Source organism: Macrosteles quadrilineatus, unplaced genomic scaffold, assembly GCF_028750875.1.
Source record: "Macrosteles quadrilineatus isolate MER2022 unplaced genomic scaffold, UCM_ALF_1.0 Scaffold_8__2_contigs__length_117827958, whole genome shotgun sequence".
Taxonomy (NCBI): Eukaryota; Metazoa; Arthropoda; class Insecta; order Hemiptera; family Cicadellidae; genus Macrosteles; species Macrosteles quadrilineatus.
Genome location: NW_026542601.1, coordinates 19998261 through 20016717, shown reverse-complemented (window position 1 = coordinate 20016717; position 18457 = coordinate 19998261). Strand labels below are relative to the sequence as shown.

Genomic DNA, 18457 nt, shown 5'->3' with positions numbered 1-18457 from the left:
AAACAAAATTTTAGTCACAAAAGACTTGCCAATGAAGTAAAATAAAAGACCTAATCGCCCACACCTTCTCGGAAATCCTTTAATCATCAATCCGTTGGAGATAAGGCTTTTGTAAAAAACGCTTTTTTATCAGACATGAGGGTGAGGCAAACAGCACTGATTGGATGTAAAAGTTCCAGAATCAGACCGGAACCTAACCTTAAACAGTTTCTTCAATCTTCTATGAAGTCCAATTAGTTTACTTTTCTATTATATTGTACTTCTACTTTCGTAATTCATATATAGAGTGATGGTTCTTATTTATCAAGTTTCATTAATATGTTAGCAGATTGGGTCTTTTACTTTATTATGGACATTATTCATATTTTCTTGTTTGATTTTATGACTAAACTACTTGTCCAATCTTAGATGTGTATATACTACAAGACAGTCAACTTGTAAGCTAGAGCTATAATTATTAAATTTAAATTACTCATGAATGTAATATGTAATGTGTATGTGTGTTAATCAGATGTGTAAATTTATTTATTCAAAAATCTTACATCAATGTTACACGGACTACCTTACAAAGTTTTTCAAAGGTGAGTATAAAGGACAATTAATTTATAATAAGATTACAACCTTTGAAAGTATATTATATATTAGTATGAATCCAACATTCTAAATCAAGATAACAAAAGAATTGGTTCTAAAAATAATGGTTTACCATAGTATATAAGACTCAATAAGACTCAATAAGAATTTATTAATGCCATTAAACTTAGTACAGTAATAGGCAACGTCAAACAGTACAACAAATAGGGTTGTATGTAGCATTTTTGAGTGTTTCAACTTAGATACTACTTTATCCACATGACATTGATGGCTTAACTTACAAGTTTAAAAAATCTTCTACAGTGTAAAAGGCATTTGTTTTTAAGAATGTCATTACATACGATTTAAAATTGTTTACAGACAGAGTTCTAATTTCTAATGGTAACTTATTGAACAATAGATACTGTTGATAATGGTAACTTTTGAAGGTTTTACTTAATCTAATATAAGGTGTAACAATATTGTGCTTAGTTCTAGTGTTGTGATGATGATTGCTGTCCTGCATGGGAAAGTTAACTAAATTTTCTTTTACATACATAAGGTTGGAAAAAATATACAGTGATGGCAAAGTTAAAATATTGAGCTGAATAAAACTAGGTTTACAAGATTCACGTTTAGTAAGACCCATAATAGTCCTGATAGCTTTTTTTTGCCAAGTGAATATTTTGTTGGAGGCAGCAGAGTTTCCCCACAAACGAATTCCATAGCTAATTTGTGAGTGGAAGAGACCAAAATATGTCATCCGAAGAACTTCTAAGCTGACACTATGCTTAAGCTTTCTTAACAGGTGGACAATACGAGACAGCTTTTTAGAAAGTTGAGAAACTTGTTCTTCCCAAGTCAATTTACTATCTAGATACATACCAAGGAGTTTGACAGGTTTAGTGAGGTTATTGCACAGTTGATTTTTCAAGGAAAAGTACAGGAATTCGGTTTTATCTTCATTTAAGGTTAGATTGTTGGCTGAGTACCATGACTTTGCGGTTGACAAGGCATTGTTGAGTTGAGTTTTTACATCAAATTCAGTTTTAGCAGACACTACAAAAGCTGTGTCATCAGCATACAACACACTCAGAACTGGAATATTGCAACTAAAATCGTTTACAAAAACAAGAAACAAAAAAGGCCCTAAAATGGAGCCTTGGGGAACGCCAGTCGTTACATTAAGCATTTCAGAAGCGGTATCCTTAATTACAACAATCTGTTTTCTATTACTTAAATATGAACTTAACAAGCTTAACTCTAGATTGTTGATACCATAAAAACTTAATTTACTACAGAGAACATTTTGAGAGATTGTATCAAAAGCTTTGCTTAAGTCTACTAGGCAGGAGCCAACTACCAGTTTCCTTTCAAACCCCTTAAGAATATAGTCAACAACTGTTTCAACAGCCATGGCTGTGGAGCGCTTATGTCTGAAACCATACTGATGATCATACAGTAAATTATGAACTGAGAAATATTCATACAGCTGCTTAAAAATACATGATTCAATAATTTTACTGATGATGGGAACGATTGCTATTGGGCGATAGTTCTCTGGACTGCTTCTTTGACCTTTTTTAAAAATTGGAGAGATCTTTGATACTTTAAGGGAGTCAGGAAAAATGCCAGATTTTAAAATAAGGTTGATAAGAAAGGTGAGGGGATGAACAATGGAAGAACATATTTTTTTCACAATACAGTTACTAAGTCCATACACATCTTCACTTTTGGAGTTGCTCAGTTCAGACACAATAGAGGCAACTTGTTTGGCACTCACTTCCTCCCATTTGAAGACATTAGTATTACTAGGCCTAGAACCATTTCCAGCGTGCTGTTGAAAGTTTTTGATAAAGTCTGTATGCTTGGGGCTGGTAGGAGGGTAGGCGTTGGACTGTGATGCAACATTAACAAAAAAGTTGTTGAGTGTGTTGGGGGATAACGGAATGTCAGTGTTGACCTTTGAATGTCCTGATTCCTTCTTCACTATTTGCCAAGCAGCCTTGCATGTATTAGATGAATTTAAGATCATTGAATCATTAGCCGCTATCTTTGCATCTCTTATTGCATTATTATACATTTTTTTAAAGGCATTAAATCTAGTTTTATCATCATTGCTTAAGCTAACTTTCCACTTATCATATAGACATAACAAAGTTTTTTTCATTGATCTAAGTTCTGCATTATACCAATTCTTATTTTTTGTTGTAGGCCTAGAGTTACTCTTATGTTTTACATTAATTATAGGACAATATAAATTCAAGAAATAATTTAATACATTCAATATAAAAGAACAGGCTATATTTACATCAAGAGTTTCATAAAGAGGTGACCAATCATAGATATCTAAGTTAAATCTCAAGTTTTCAACCCTATGGTCCGCAGTCAGGCGTTTCTTCATTATTGCAGGTTTGGGGTTTAGTAGAGATCTATTTTTGTCAATGATTGAATTGTTATTGATAGATAAAAACTTTACCCAAACAGCGGCATGATCTGAGATAATGTCTTGAGCAGTGAAAGAACAGGACAAAAAATCATTGTGAATATTAGTAAAAACATTGTCAAGACAAGATGAGTTTCTGGTTGGTTGGTTGTGGGCTGGATATAGGTCAAAAGATCTCATAATATTTAAAAAATGATTAGTTTCTTGACTTAAACTTAATATATTAACATTGAAATCTCCTACTATAGCTATGTTGGCATACTTTGACTTACTTATCTTTAATAATAAACATTCTAGGCTATTTACAAAATCATTAAAATTAGAATCAGGTGTACGGTAAACATTAACAATTATAAAATTAAAATCACAAAGATTAACTGCAGAGGCCTCAAAGATACTATTACAGCATAAATCAGTGATATCGACAGACTCAAAATTTATATTTACTTTAATAAACACTGCGGAACCGCCGTGAGTCAGCGGAGGAAGCCTGCAGTATTTGCCGCCAAGTACGAAGTTCTCGGGAGTGTAGAATGGGAGCTCATCATCAAATAGCCAGTGTTCGCAGATGCAGACAACGTCAGCAGGTTTATCAACAAGCATTGTTTCTATGAGTCCGAGTTTATTCCGAATTGATTGAGCATTGATGGACACAATTGTCAACAAACTGTCTGTTTGTAATTCCGAGTTATCTGCTTCGATAACTGGAGTGTCAAAGAGTTCAACTTGGCCTACACTGTGTCTTGAGCTCTTCCTAAAAAACTTTCATATCTCACACACTTGCGTCTATTTTATCAACATAAAACCATTGCCACAATTTCTTTACATAAAGTACAATAAAACAGCTTTCAATTTTTTCACATAAATTTGATATATAGGATTAGCAACCTTACTTTGTGTTTTGTTTGTTCCTTTTTACACTTTTCACAACTCACTCAAACCAATAGAAATTTAAACATTCTAACAACAACAAAAAAAAAATGGAGCCGGAATTTCAATATCAGCCATTAAACTACAATAAAAAATGTTACAAACCTCTATAGGCACGGAACGCTGGGTAAGTTGTAACCCTAAAAAATCGCTAAAACATATATGTGTATACAACCCTAAACTACGATCTATGGTATATTCCATTTATGAAAAGAATAAGTTTGAGTTATTCAATACTTTTGAAGCTTTTCTCGTTGTATTGCATCCCTGGCAAGGGAACAAATCAATAAAAAATATCAATGAATAATTTTAACTTTTCGTGAAATGTTGAAATATTTGTAACTACGTTCCATTCAGCGGGATGAAATGGAATAATCAGTTCGTTTCAAAAGGAGAGTATAAGCATAAATCAGCTTTCAGGCTGATTGTAGGCATTCACTCCCCCCCTCACACCCCCAACCATCCCCACCACACTCCGAACGGATATGAAAGTGTAATATCCTCCTGCCCTTTCAATCAGAATGTCAAAAGCCTAGATAGGTAATTGCACCTTTTCCGGAAACTTAACATCGTTACATATTTGGCTTAATTCAACACACGAATAAACTTTCTCGATCAAATTTTCACGCAACAATTACTTTTTCCAGCAAAGCTAAAAATTCTGTTTTGGGTTTACTGTAAGTAGTTACTATCTGAAATTACTATTTTACCTCATTTACTCTTTTTAACTTTTTTCTGCTCGTAACACTTTTCTACGATTCAGATATTTTAACTAATGTCACAAAACTGAAAGAAGTTTCATCTAGGTGAGGCTGGTGTAAGGAAAAACTGATTTTTTTTTCTTTGGACCTACTCCAAAAATTTCATACAATTATTCATAAAATACGTGTTCATCAACCCTTAATTTCACTATGTGTAAGTAAAATATCTAACATTGTAGTTACTAAGCAGTTTTCCAGAAGCCATTAATTTTTTGAACCGTTATAAAACATAAAAAATTAAGCAATTGAAGTGAAATGAAAGATAAACATCAGCTCTGTATAGCGTCGTAGTAGAAGTTCACTTGTGTCATAAGACCACATTACTTTACTATCGTATTTATATGTTATACATATCCAAAATAGTCACTATATCCAAAATAGTGTATTACGTACGCCTTTGTGCCTCTATTCCATACAGTGCGGAAATTATTCCGCAAAAGCCGCTGGTGGGAAATTTTCCGTAGGTAGCAACTAACAGCCACGTCACGCAATGGTAACATTTTTTTTACTCACGACTTGAGATATCCATGTGGCATTTATTTGGCTTATAACTGTAGGACATTTTGTTTGTGACGGTTATGGGATTTGCCTCTTATTGGTTTGGAAGCAAAAAATGCAAACTTTAAAATTGTACATATTACTAGTTTTTTAAATGATTACATAATCCCCACCTATAGAACGAGCAAACTTCGTTACATACTACGGATGTTTGAATCAACCCTTCGTTTCTATGTGTAAGTTAAATATAAAAAATATGCACACATTGTTTTTTAACTCACTGCAGTCTTAATAGGTTTTCTGATGCTAGGAGAGGGTTTTTTGTTATTTAAATTACTTTGGTAACTGACTGGAACATTATGCAAGACGACTTGATCAAACTAGTATCTAGCTGTACGACGAGTGGCATTTGACTGGTTTTGAGTGATGCTTGAAAGGGTTGCAGCCTCTTATTTTCTTATATAGAAGTTATTAAAAAAAAACTTACATTCTAGCGTAGATAGAAATTTCAGGAGTCGGGTAAAATTATCTTGTTTAAAGACTTATACGCGTATACCTATTCATTTTCATAAAAAATCTTGATTAATCTGTTATAATTTAATTTATTTTAAATTTCCTACTCCTGAACAGTACAATTGAGGCTACCTCAATTGTACTGCTCAGAAGTATTATGTTGAGAATACACCTTGTACAGGTAGAAAGGCTGATGAAATATGTTGAATGGAGGGAGCGAGGTACAAATTTAACCAGACGCATTGTTGATTGCAAGTGATACATTCACCTCAATCTCCCCTCCTCTTCATTTCTCTAGCTCATACAATTGTAGCTCTAGCCTTCAATCAGGACGTCCAGGGTAATTGAACCTCTCCCTTCTGACCGCTCCTCTTTCTGCGTGGCCAATCAACCCGCAAGAAGAAATCTTTTGTAGAGAAACTATCATTATTTTTACAAGTATAAATTATTATACCAAACCCAATTTTAAACTTTTTTTATATGTTAAGTTGGAATGTTTATCAATAAGGAAAGCATAATTTTATATTGTGAATGAGGAGATAAAGAGAAAGGGAAATATAAGATAAAATGCCTCAAATTATTAAGTTGCTGGGTAGATGTTTCGTTTACGAAAAGGAACGATTCAGGCCCAGTTGCGATTTGAATTAAAATGCTAATTAATGATATTTACAGCTTAGGGGGAAAATATTCCTTATGCTAGACTTTGATTGCAGACCTCAGAAAGACCATACCCTCACAAAACAATGTGAAAATAAACGGTAATATTCAAAATGAATAACATATATGATTAAAATACATTCTAAACAACATTTTATACATGAATACATACAACTTAATAAAAATAAGTTTGTATACCAAGAGTTTATCAATGACAATAAAATCATGTTCGAAAACATGTGATATGTAGATGTAGATAGAAATTTAAATAATGTTCTTATCATAATACTCATATTAACAAATGCACACTAAAAAGTGTTTCATTCGTACTTAGAATATAAAATACGCTTAATATGTAAAACAGAATACATTAATGGCAGGTAAAAGACATTTTTAACATTTTGTGAGGAGACCATAGACGATATATTGACAATGGGAAATCACGACCCGATGTAGGCACTTGCTGCATCGACACATCTGTCTTGTAGACTCGTGACATTTAGCACACACTGGCTTTGGGGGAAATATAACTCTGTGGGAAGGTGTAGAATGAACGTTGGCAAGCATATTAGTTAAAAAATAAATAATTTCATAAGTAGTGTTGTTTGAGGGAAATATTTCTGCTTCGATATCCGATCTTAAGCTACAAACAGTAATCTCATACCGTATGTATACAATATTCAATCATGTGTATACAATGCTGTAGATGCATCATAGAATAAATATTTTGTAAGCTACCAAAACATAAACCATCAAAATATCAAACTTCACCCTTTTTCTGAATAAACATTTTTACTTACGTTCTTATACTTATTGTTAGCAGTTTTGTTGAGACTCACTGAACAACGTCATAAAAAGTAACTCATAAATGGTATTATAATTCTAATTTCTTCTAACGTAAAACCTCACCCCACCAAACCCCGCTCATTATTTGACCCTCGGCCTCTTTACCACATTTATATTTCAGCCACACAGCCCGTTGTCACCAATTTGCCACCGAATGTGAATTTCCCCTTTGCAAAGGGAAATAACGCCGGGCCTCGCATAAATGTAGCAGTAAAAATAGCTTTTATTTTACATATCCCAAGCGAGGTATTCGTGCGTTTTGTATAAAACACAGTTGAATTGCTTGTTTTGGTTAGTTATTTATTTTTATTGAAATAATATGTTGCATATTCACTTAAGAGTCCTAGGAGACTAGTGTCCATCTTGGATGGTTTCTAAATGCTGCTGAAGTTATTTTTCATCCAAAAATATTGTTTCCAGTGAGTACTAAGACTATCCGCAGTACTATTCTGATAATCAGAGAAAGCACTATCCTGGTAATTCGTTAGTTACAAGGCAAAGGTGTGGTTCGGATTCCACCATAAACTGTAGGTCCCTTAGGTAGGTCACTAAAAAGACCACAAGAGCCACTCATCCTACTCTCATCTCCATTCATATTTGGCTTAAAATACCTGCATTCGTATGGTCACCATTTCATACAAAATTATTTAAGTGTTATTTTCCAAACAAGTCCATGGAAGCTAACGACCATCTTGGAATTTCCCGCCATAGGAGGCCGGGAAAATGTACGATGGTTATTGTAAATTTTGTCAATTTCAAACAGCCACTGAAAAGCTATTTGCCATCTCAAAATATTTTGTTCAAATGCCAAAGTGATTGTTAAATATCTAGTGCACTGTGAGATTAAAAAAATTCTTTGTAGCTGTTTTATGAATTTGACTTATTTATGTATTCTGACTGCAAAAACCAATGGAACAAAGAATTCTTTTACACCAATGATAAGCAAAGGATTTGAATTTTCGGTAAGTAGGCTATATAAACGTAATGGAGTTGATTATAGATTAATACAGATTTAATAATTTTATCGGAAATAATGAGTCATAAAGTAATAATTATACGTAATATTAATTATGTATAAATTATATTGTCTTACATATCTTTTTTTAAATCACATATTCTCATTTACACTTAATTTATTTGTAAATTGTTTACTTTCATTCTTTTTGTTCATTTTCTAAGGTACACGTTGCTTTTCTTTGCTTGAAAAATATTGTATAATATACGAAAACTATGACTGTTTTATATTTCATTGTTAATCATGAATCTACAAGATAAACAAATACAAAACATAAATTACTATATGTACAGGATCATAGCTTCTCGATGTGTATAGTTGACGTTATACGTTTGTAATTAATGATGGATTACTGGCAGTGAGGGATAGAAGAAGGAGCATCAATAGGGGTAGTTTGGATGAATAGTGGAGACACTATAGGGGTGGGAGACAGCTGACAAATCACCCCTTGCGATCTGGGCCTACACAACTCGATACATCAGGCTGTGTGCTTGTAATCCTACACGGTGGTGAATATAATAAGCAAGTCAATGGAAGCTCTAACACTAGCCACTTGTATATAACTACACATAATTAGGTGAAAAGACTGGACTCAAAATTACTGACATTTATATCTCATACTTGTGTTATTCTTTACTTTCTATGTTAAAAGCAGTTTTGTAAACATTTTTCAACTTCACGAATTCTGTTTCACCGCTTAAATTATAACCAATATCATTGACGTTTATTTTATTTTATCATTGACGTTTTATTGATTTATTTTTTATAGTTTTTCTATTGATTTTATTCAAGTATCTTCTGGCAAAAACAGAATTATATATGTTGACAAATAAATAACAAGTCAATTTATATGGTAGGTCTCCCTCGACATTGTTTTTATCCTTTTCTTTTCTTTTTTTGGGTAGTCTCAGGTAAAGTAGATCAACGAATGAAAGGGGAGGGAATAGTTTCTATTAACAAAATGTAGCTCAGGCTCAAAATAATTTATATATCGGAAATAATAATTTGTATATATCGGTTGGCAATTAAAAGTTTGTAATGCTTTAAAGTCTTAAGACTAGAACTAAGACAGTTTTACACTAATGGTTAAACAATAATTAACTGCCAAGACGAGTTTCTAAGACTCGTGACTGGCCGGTAGCTGGAGATTCATCAAGATTTGCCAAAGTAACATAACTTAGTTGAGCACTTAAACGCTTTGTTTAGTGAATGTCTTGCAGAAGTTCTGTGGCTCCTCTCAGTCTACGACTTTTATGACAAATAATGACTGAAAACCTTCTTGTAGGGTTACTTAAAATATTGCTTTCAATTAAAATAATTTAACTACCTAAAATGTAAAGGCTACACGCATATCAGAAAATGTATTTAATTGATGTACATCAATAATTAAAGTGAAAATAGATTCAGATACACGCTTGGTATAAATCTCCAAAACTAACCATATCATAGTCAAACCAAGCTGTTTTGCCAATTCGTTTTAAGAAAAAATTGTAGTTTTCACAGCAAATTTGAACTTTTTCAATATTCGAGAATTTCAGCGATAGTTGTCAGTCCTGCAAAATTCTGTGTGCTGGTATTTGTATGCAATTATCTCAACTAAACAGTGGTAGTCCTACAGTAATAGCTTCTGTGGACCATTGACTTTTTATAATTTTTAATTATGTTTTTGGACAGTGTATATCTAAAACCTACTACCTACTCTGCTAAAACTAATTAACCTACTGGAGAATTCTCTAAACTTAACATGTTATAACTATATACTGTGTATGGATAATCCTATATTTATTGAGTCCAAACTACAGGGTACCTATCCTTTCCACCTCTGCCTTCAATTAAATCACATGCCGTTAACAATTAAAAGGAATTTTAAGTATGTTATAATATTACGTTAGTCGTGTTTCTAGAAAATACGTGACTGGTGGACAATGTCGTTACATTCTAGACAACCATTTGGGTCATACTATCAATACATAGCAAAATCAAACATAGTAAAAAGTTAAGTTAAAAATGTAAACAAAAGAAGCAATATAAATAATTTGTAACAATATATACCTGATGTATTCAGTATATTTTATGTATTCATAAAACTAAAATGCAAGTCTGACATTCACGCGTGGATCCAAAATCTGCGAGTGGCAGTGGTTGTGGCTTCTATCTCCCCAAACATTATCGTCGACACGAAACAGGAAACTGAGCAATTACTGGGGTGAGAGAGAATGGGAGGGATGAACCAGACAGGGGGTTGCGACGTCATTGTAGTGACTTACAGGACAAGAGGAAGGAAACGCACGGTGATTCTCAATAGGGACAAGCTAGGAGCAAAGTTAGGAGATGTGGTTGTATTGTTACTCTTCAGGGAGGAAATAGACGATTCCCTGATCAATACTGGCCAATATGTTGGTTTTGAAACGGGGGGGTTGGATTCAAATAATAAAAGGGTCAGTTATGTTACTTAGTTGGATCATTAAGTATAATTTTTCTTAGTTATTTGGAAATAGAAATCACCCGGGATAAGGTTTCAACATCAAATTGAATTGTGATACTTTATTATGTTTTTTTATTAGTCACAAAATGTGGTAATAAACTTAGACGAGTATAATTAAATGTTTCTATAAAATAAATGCAAACTTCAATGTATAAATTTTGTTAATGTTACAATACAATATTTTAATATAAAAATGGTTTATTTTACCTTTTTGCGTCGAACGATCCGTGTGTAGTTAGTACAACTACAGCTGTTTCATACCACTAGGGTACATCATCAGGTTGTTGGCAGAACGTTAGATAAAACAGCATTCATTCATAGATGAACTTGTCGAAATAATATAACAATATTTTAAGCAACGTATTAATATTTTACATTACAGACTCCCTCTTATAGACACCTTTTAACCGGACATCGATTTAACCAGCCTAAACTTGGCGGAAATAACATCTTTAATCGAAAGATTTTTTATCAGCACGTCGGTTTAACCGGACTATATCGGCAGGAAGTGGGTGGTACTGAAACGACTGTTATCGTGGGAAAGATTTGAGACCAGTGATCACGTGTCCACATATACAATGCTCTCCTAAGTTTAATTCAAATACTGTATACAGTATGCATTTAAACGGTCCGTTTTAACGAGGTATTGAGGACGTCGGTGTCCGGACTGGTCTCAGTCCCGAGGAGTCCGGATGAGAGGGAGTCTACTGTATACAATTGTGTCAAATTATTTATCCCGTTGGACATAATCACAGACAATAGTCTCAATATACAAACAAATACTATTTTTGTATGTAACTATTTACCTTTTAACATACAACATATACATAGTAAAATAAAATAGCCAATAGCTTCAAACCCGTTTAAAATAAATCGGGATGGATAAGTATGTAATGAGTATAGTAAGTGTTGATAAATGGATTACTATTGTTCATCAGGAGCAATTTATACATCGAAAGCTTTGGAAATGACAAATCATAGGAATGCATTATGCTTTTGAAAAGTAGATATAATTATTGCCGCCGGCTGAACATACAGCTTTTACATTTAAATTGAATGCCAAACATGACTGCTCACATTAATTATTGTTTACAATATAACTTTACATCGTTAAATTTTTTTAGTTTACATACATTATTCGTCAATGTTAAAATATGCACAAATAATTTATTATTTTGATCTATGATTATTTTGTGTTGTACACCTAAAGAAATGCTTAAGAATCATTATTTCCTACTTTATATTAAACTGACATGCACGACACAACTACAATTGACTTCATTAAATTTAAGTAAATATTTCTTTTTTATTGAACCCTGTTTGTTCATAAATTCCAATTTTGTTTTGCAATTAACTCAACCTTCATTGTGTGTTTAATTTGTTTCCCTTTTTAAGCGCTCCTATACTATTTTTGTCCAATATATTTCAAGTTATATACACGTACCTCTTAATTTCAGCTATTGGTTTTAAATACCCAAAAAAGTTGTTATAAAAGAAAAGAAAATACAAATACTAAACCAGGAAACCAAGTTACCATCTACATTTCAATTTGATTTGAACAATTCGTGTAAACCAATATACCAATACAACCTCGATACTAAATTTTCCATTCAAACATGTTAATTCAATTAGTAAACAACCAGTCATGCCGCGCAGCAGAATTAATGTTTGCGCAGGAAGAGTTATCACAATAGAGATATCGGGACGAGACGTGACCGGCCAGCGGTGCGTGATGCATCAAGATTGTGCCTTACAAGATAAGGAACTTACACAAGTTTGAACTTTCCTCGGCCGCAACTTTGGCAATTTATCAAACTTTTGAAACACTTTAGTTTCACGGATATTTTTTAATGCGGTATGTTTATGGCTTGTTACTTAGCTAGGGGTCTGTTACATGTAAAGAGGTACAAATGGTCTGGTGTAAAGAATTTACTGTTTGGTATACATACATTTTAGTTTGAGTACTTATTATTTTTTGTCCTAGGACGCTAGGTACAAGCCCATGATTGTTTTTCGCATTACTTCAGGCTAGACCTATAAGTTGCGGCACAATCACTTAGATAAAATCCATTGGTGACTTGGCATGATTTGAACCCGGGACCCCAGGGACCAAGTCTTTCATTCTAACCACTAGACCAGCCCGCTTTCCTTGCGTGACTTCAATATTTAAATACACTTTAAATATAAAACCATTCTATTTAATTATAATAGTTACATAAAGTATCTCAATTCTACTATCACTATTACAGATATTTGATAGTAGTAAATTATCATATACGTAACTATTACGGAATTACTTTATAACTTATTCTATCCAAGTACAGTCAACATAATGATTGGTATGCAAGTTTGATGCAATTTGGGTATCCTAATGTTAAAAATACGTAAAAATGATAGTTTAAAACTTTCTTTTATCACAAATTTTAATTGGATTAAAGGTTTAAAACAAATGTATTTAACATGGGTTTTAGAACGTCCCGGGATTGGCCTGTTAGGATTTTTGAGCATTCGTCTCTTTATAAGGGAATAGGAAATTTGTGGAAAAGTGAAAGATTTCCTTTTAAGTTTTCGCACAACTTCAATAAAGTAAAAGGCTCATCACCTACTGTGTAGGTTTGCTGTAACAAGAATATTTTAGTGTCCAGTTGTAGAATATTTTAAGTCCGATACAATAAAAAAAAAACTTTATTGGCTCAAAATGTATTCAAAACTCACAAAAAAATGGTTAAACATTTAATAATTACAGCCTAAATAATAATAAACATAACTTTTTGTATTGTAGCCTATCAAAAAATCTATAAATCGATTATATTTTACGTTGAATATAAAATGTATAAACCAATAAACAAACATGTGGTGGATAATGTTATCTATGCGATGACAACCTTTAACCAGAACTCCCTACGGTGTTTAGTTTCATAAATATTAATCAAGCTGGCGCTTTATTTATTTAAAATCCATTTGTTTGTGCACTTTCAGAGTGATGTCATTTCTCTATTATTCAGTCACTTTTCTGGAACATTCCAAATAACATTTATATGCACTGGTTTTCAAATAAGTTAAGATTTACTTTGTTTTGTTATGTGAATAAGTATATAAATTGTATTAGTAGAATGGAATATTGTTTATATTATACAGGGTGGGGCAATGAGAACGCCACAATTTGTTTTAGCTGTCACATGTTAATTGTTGCAACAACGAATGATCAGCTGTGCTTAAAACATCAATTAAACTATGCAATTTTAGTAAATATTATGCCCGAGGCTATTAACACTGAGATTTTGATGTGCAAACCTATTTTTAAAATAGTGGTTCTTGTGCAAAAACCCAGATATTGTTTGGACCACATTCCATCCTTGGTCAACATGGCACTGTTCTAGATTGGAAAACAATGGTGAACTGGGTAAAACTATTTAGGCTAAACGCTTAAACCTAAAAAATAATCGGTGGGTGCCGCAAAACTCTTTGTACACCAGCAAATGTTGAAAGAGTGCGAGTCGCAGTAACTCAAAGTCCAAAGAGATTTGCCAGGAAGCTGTTGATGTTGAAAGCTTTACGTTGGCTCCTTTTTTTGGACGGGGGGGGGGTTTCTAATAAGCTACTTGAAGTTCGAGGTTTTTCAAAGTCACCCCACAGATTTGCTTGAACCGAAGCTAAGAATTGTCCAAAAACTAAAGTGATTCCTGAAGAAATGCTGGAGGAGTATTTGATGGAGTTTTCAAGTGCCTAATGTCAAGTAGGACAAGGACGTCACTTGCACTATTTCGTTCTCAAGAAATGGAAAAATGACTTTGTTGAGTTAAAATAGCAAAAGATAAGCTGTGTTTTGATGTGCTATTTATATCCATAGGGTGAATATTATTGAGCTTGTACTGCTTATAAATTGGGGCGCTTTCATTGCCCCACCCTGTATATTATAAGAAAAATATAGTACAGTAATTATTTTAAAAATTTCGTAACAAATAGCCTGACTGCATTTTTGGGTTTTACACATCTAAGAACATGAGATACATATATTGCAGATATAAGCATAGATGTCTGTGGTATGTGTGTAATCAATTTTAATGAACTATGTTACATAATAGGTTGTATTAGATGTTCAATTAAAACAAAAATATTTTCTTAAATGTTTAAAAGATGTTCCTCGGGTATAAGGTGCACCCCTTAAATAGACCAATAATTATTCAATTAAAATCAACTATGGAAATAATTGAAAACAAAATCTAAAAAAAAAATTACATCGTATGCGTCATTTTTTAACGACGTAACTTTCAATTTCAATAATGACTAACTTTTCCATCAACTAATAAAATTATAAGGATTTAATTTTCAATTCGGTGATATACTTCTCTAGAAGCGCATTGGTTAAGTAATTGTAGTCCCGGCTTTACCAAAATAATTATAACCTCTTAGACATAGTTATTTGTTTCAATATCGAGGACATGGAAATTTAATTTATAAACCCTCACAAAGTACCTTATTTTATTTTAAAATCTATCACTTCTGTGAACTCAACTCGCCATCTCCATCACTTCTATTCACGACGTGATCTTCTCTGGATGTGCCACAGCTTCTACACACACGCGGTGTCCCGACGCTCGATACCAGCGTTGCCATGGCAACATCTCTGGTCGGCGTCGCCAGTCGGCGTCTGGCAGCATCCTGACGCGCACGCACGTCCATCGCGTCTTCACAACTACGTAGACGAGTAGTTTCCAACACTTCCAAACACCAAGATAATATTTTCTATAACCTGTAGTGTGTGTGTCAATCGGTGTATTTCGTGTAAATATGTGCCAGGACGGTAGTGTCAAGTGATCCGTGTGTGTAATGCCATGTTGTGTGTGTACGAGTTGATATCACTGACGAGTACTGTGTGTGTGGTTGTGCTGTTTTTGGCTTCTGCCCATCCTAATGGTAAGACTTGACATGTTCTGTTACGGAGGTAGTTTTCAACTAAGTTAGTTTTAACAATGTAATTGAAATCCATATCAATATTATCAACTAAACATTAGATTTGATATAAAGTAGTTTATTTTACCTATGTTTATGTTACACACGGATCGTTCGACACAAAAAGGTAAAATAAACCATTTTTATATTGCAATTTACGATCCAGAGGCTAACCCATCATGAAATTAGATTTGAGTATATAATAAATTTCCAGAAGATTTATTTTCATAGTATCCGTTTCCCAAATTTTAAACGGTTCTGTTATTAAATACGTTTATAAAATGAGATTCATTCATAAAATACGCGTTGATTCACGCAGGAGCTGGTTGCGTGGTGAAGTACTAACAAAGACTGCGTTACTTAAGTTTCCATTAGATCAGTGGAATTACAAAACTTACCGTCATGACTCGTGTTTAAAACCAGAAAAAAACCCAAACTGCAATATACTGAATTATTACTCTACATTCTATAGAGTTTTGAACTGCTATACAGCTTTTGGTTTTCCAAGAATATCGTTGATTGTACAGTGGGGTTTCAGTAATAATTCAAAATACCGTAAACACTGTTTTGTAATTTATGTAGTGCGTATTGCGATTTTAAAAACTCACAGTGTGACTTTAATGTTAAAGGTAAGGGAAAGTGACCGTGATTTATTGTAGACTAATAATAGAAGTGTACAGCTATGGTGAATACCCATAACGCATTAGGCAGGTAAGATGACCTTGTTAAGTGTTAAAAAATGTAACTCCAGTCAATCATCCGTGTGGTGCACTTTTCATTGGACATTTGCTGTTCCTTAAGTAAACTATCAATATTCCTAAGCAATAATCGATTATGAATTAGATACATACATTCGGAACAACTTACATAGCTGACAACGGCTATCTGTAGATAACAGGAATGAAAGAAGTAGTATGATTATCTACTTTCTAGCCTAACACGATCGATATTTTGTGATCTTTAAACAACTAACTTGTGTTTTCTCTGTACAAAATGAAAATTTCCCTGTTCTTAATTTAGAAAATTTTTCATAGATTGCTGTTATAAAAATTATTTTGAGGAACGAAAATTGCAAACAAAAAGAGCGCTGTAACTTGTAACGCTGTGATTAATAAACGATAGTTTGAACAATCACTTTATCACAAATTTAGTTATCTTCACGTATCTACTTCAAAACTACAACCAAGCAAATGATAAATATGAACTTCCCGTCACTCAGTTCAAAGTAAAGATTGTCTTTCTCATTTCCAACCAAAATTATTATAAAAGCACGATTTCTAAGAATAAACACCATTTACCTCCCCAGTACCAAAGTACCTAGCTACTTGTTATAAAAAAGTGCAAATAAGAAATTTAAATCTGACCTATTTAAGGCAATAGTAATATTTCAGTAAAATCCATCCAGTCAAACGGAAATTCGCTAAGCCTGTAGGTTAACTGTGGAGGAGCAATTTAATTGATTTATTTTATTATCTGTCAATCAAAACATTCCCCCCACTTAATCTCACCCCTCGCCTTATAAGCATAGTGTGAAGAAAATAGTTGGAGAACACAAATCGATGTTAATACTGATAACTGAATTTGTATATGCACGCTTCAACAAACAAGGATATAAAAGGCAAAGAGCTCACTTTTGGGTCAGAGGTTTTGGGGTTTGATTTGGACAACTGAAGATTTGTTTCGACGACTTTAAACTGAACCGCCTATTCATTCATTGGATTCTCTTAGACAGTTCTGACTAAATAAAGAGCGTGCCTTAGTTAGTTGCAAAGCTACAAAAGCATATTTACTCATGCCACACTTATTTTACATTCATATTTGAGGTTAAGTATGCCTCAGTAGCTTCCGTATCTCATAATAAATGTTTCATGGGCGAAAGCTGTATACTCTATTAGCACGTTCCATGTAATCAATGATCCTGATGTAGTGGAAGAATATCTTCTATGTTTTACGTACATGAGAATGGATAGCTTAACAGGGAAGAACTCTCAACTATCCACAAAAATATCACGTTATTAATAATATACCTATATAAACAATCTTAAAGGCTGCATCGTTAATACTGTATATCTAAGACTATGAAACCTACGAGAGTTTTGGGAATGTATATTTTCGCTTCTAAATAGCCTCAAAGGTTTTCTTCCTTCCTTGGAATAAAACGAAATATTTTTTGTGTTTAAATTTGTATGAGTGTGTTAGGTAGCCTAATTGTTATTATCTTGTACATATTCATAATGTGTAATATAAATTGTAAAATCTATCTTGATAAGGTAAATTTGACTGTAATATGACTTTTGGTGTAAGCAGTATTATATTACTTTTTATAAATAATTATGCTCTTAGTGTATAGCACCTCTAATCAGGAAAATATCTTTGCCGAAAACTATTTGGTAAATACAAGTGACCTCCGTCATAATTGTGTATCATTTCTCATAATACGTAACATAGCACCAACCCTTTTTCTTATTTTATTTATTTCACGAATAATAAAACCGAGATGGAGGAAGAGTTTTTCTCTGTTGAAGAAATAAAAGGCGGATTTGTACCCTACGTAATAACAACATATGAGGGGACAGCACGCACCACTAAACGAACGGAGAAACAAAATACGTGTTTTGCAGTAAAGAGGCTTATGAGGCCTAGAAAGATAACAGTAAAACGTGAGGACAGAAGGAGAAGAAGAAGATTGGAGGCAACGTCCTCTAAACTGCGACGTAGAGGACGGAGTCAGTGTCCTCGTGTGGAACATGACGCGCATTCTACTGGGATCTTCTTTAACT

General features: G+C 33.2%; 1 protein-coding gene across 2 annotated transcripts in view; it reads left to right on the top strand.

Annotated features, from left to right (window-relative positions):
- LOC129000714 (protein turtle homolog B-like) overlaps nucleotides 1-18457 on the top strand; it is a 371933-nt gene that overhangs the window by 338607 nt on the left and 14869 nt on the right. Inside the window, exon 1 of one of the 2 annotated variants that reach the window (XM_054427684.1) lies at nucleotides 15513-15641. The exons of the other annotated variant lie outside the window; for it this stretch is intronic. Coding sequence (XP_054283659.1) covers nucleotides 15560-15641 — 82 coding nt within the window. The 5' untranslated portion in view covers nucleotides 15513-15559. Of the gene's footprint in view, nucleotides 1-15512; nucleotides 15642-18457 lie in introns of those variants that run through there. 2 annotated transcript variants of the gene reach the window in all.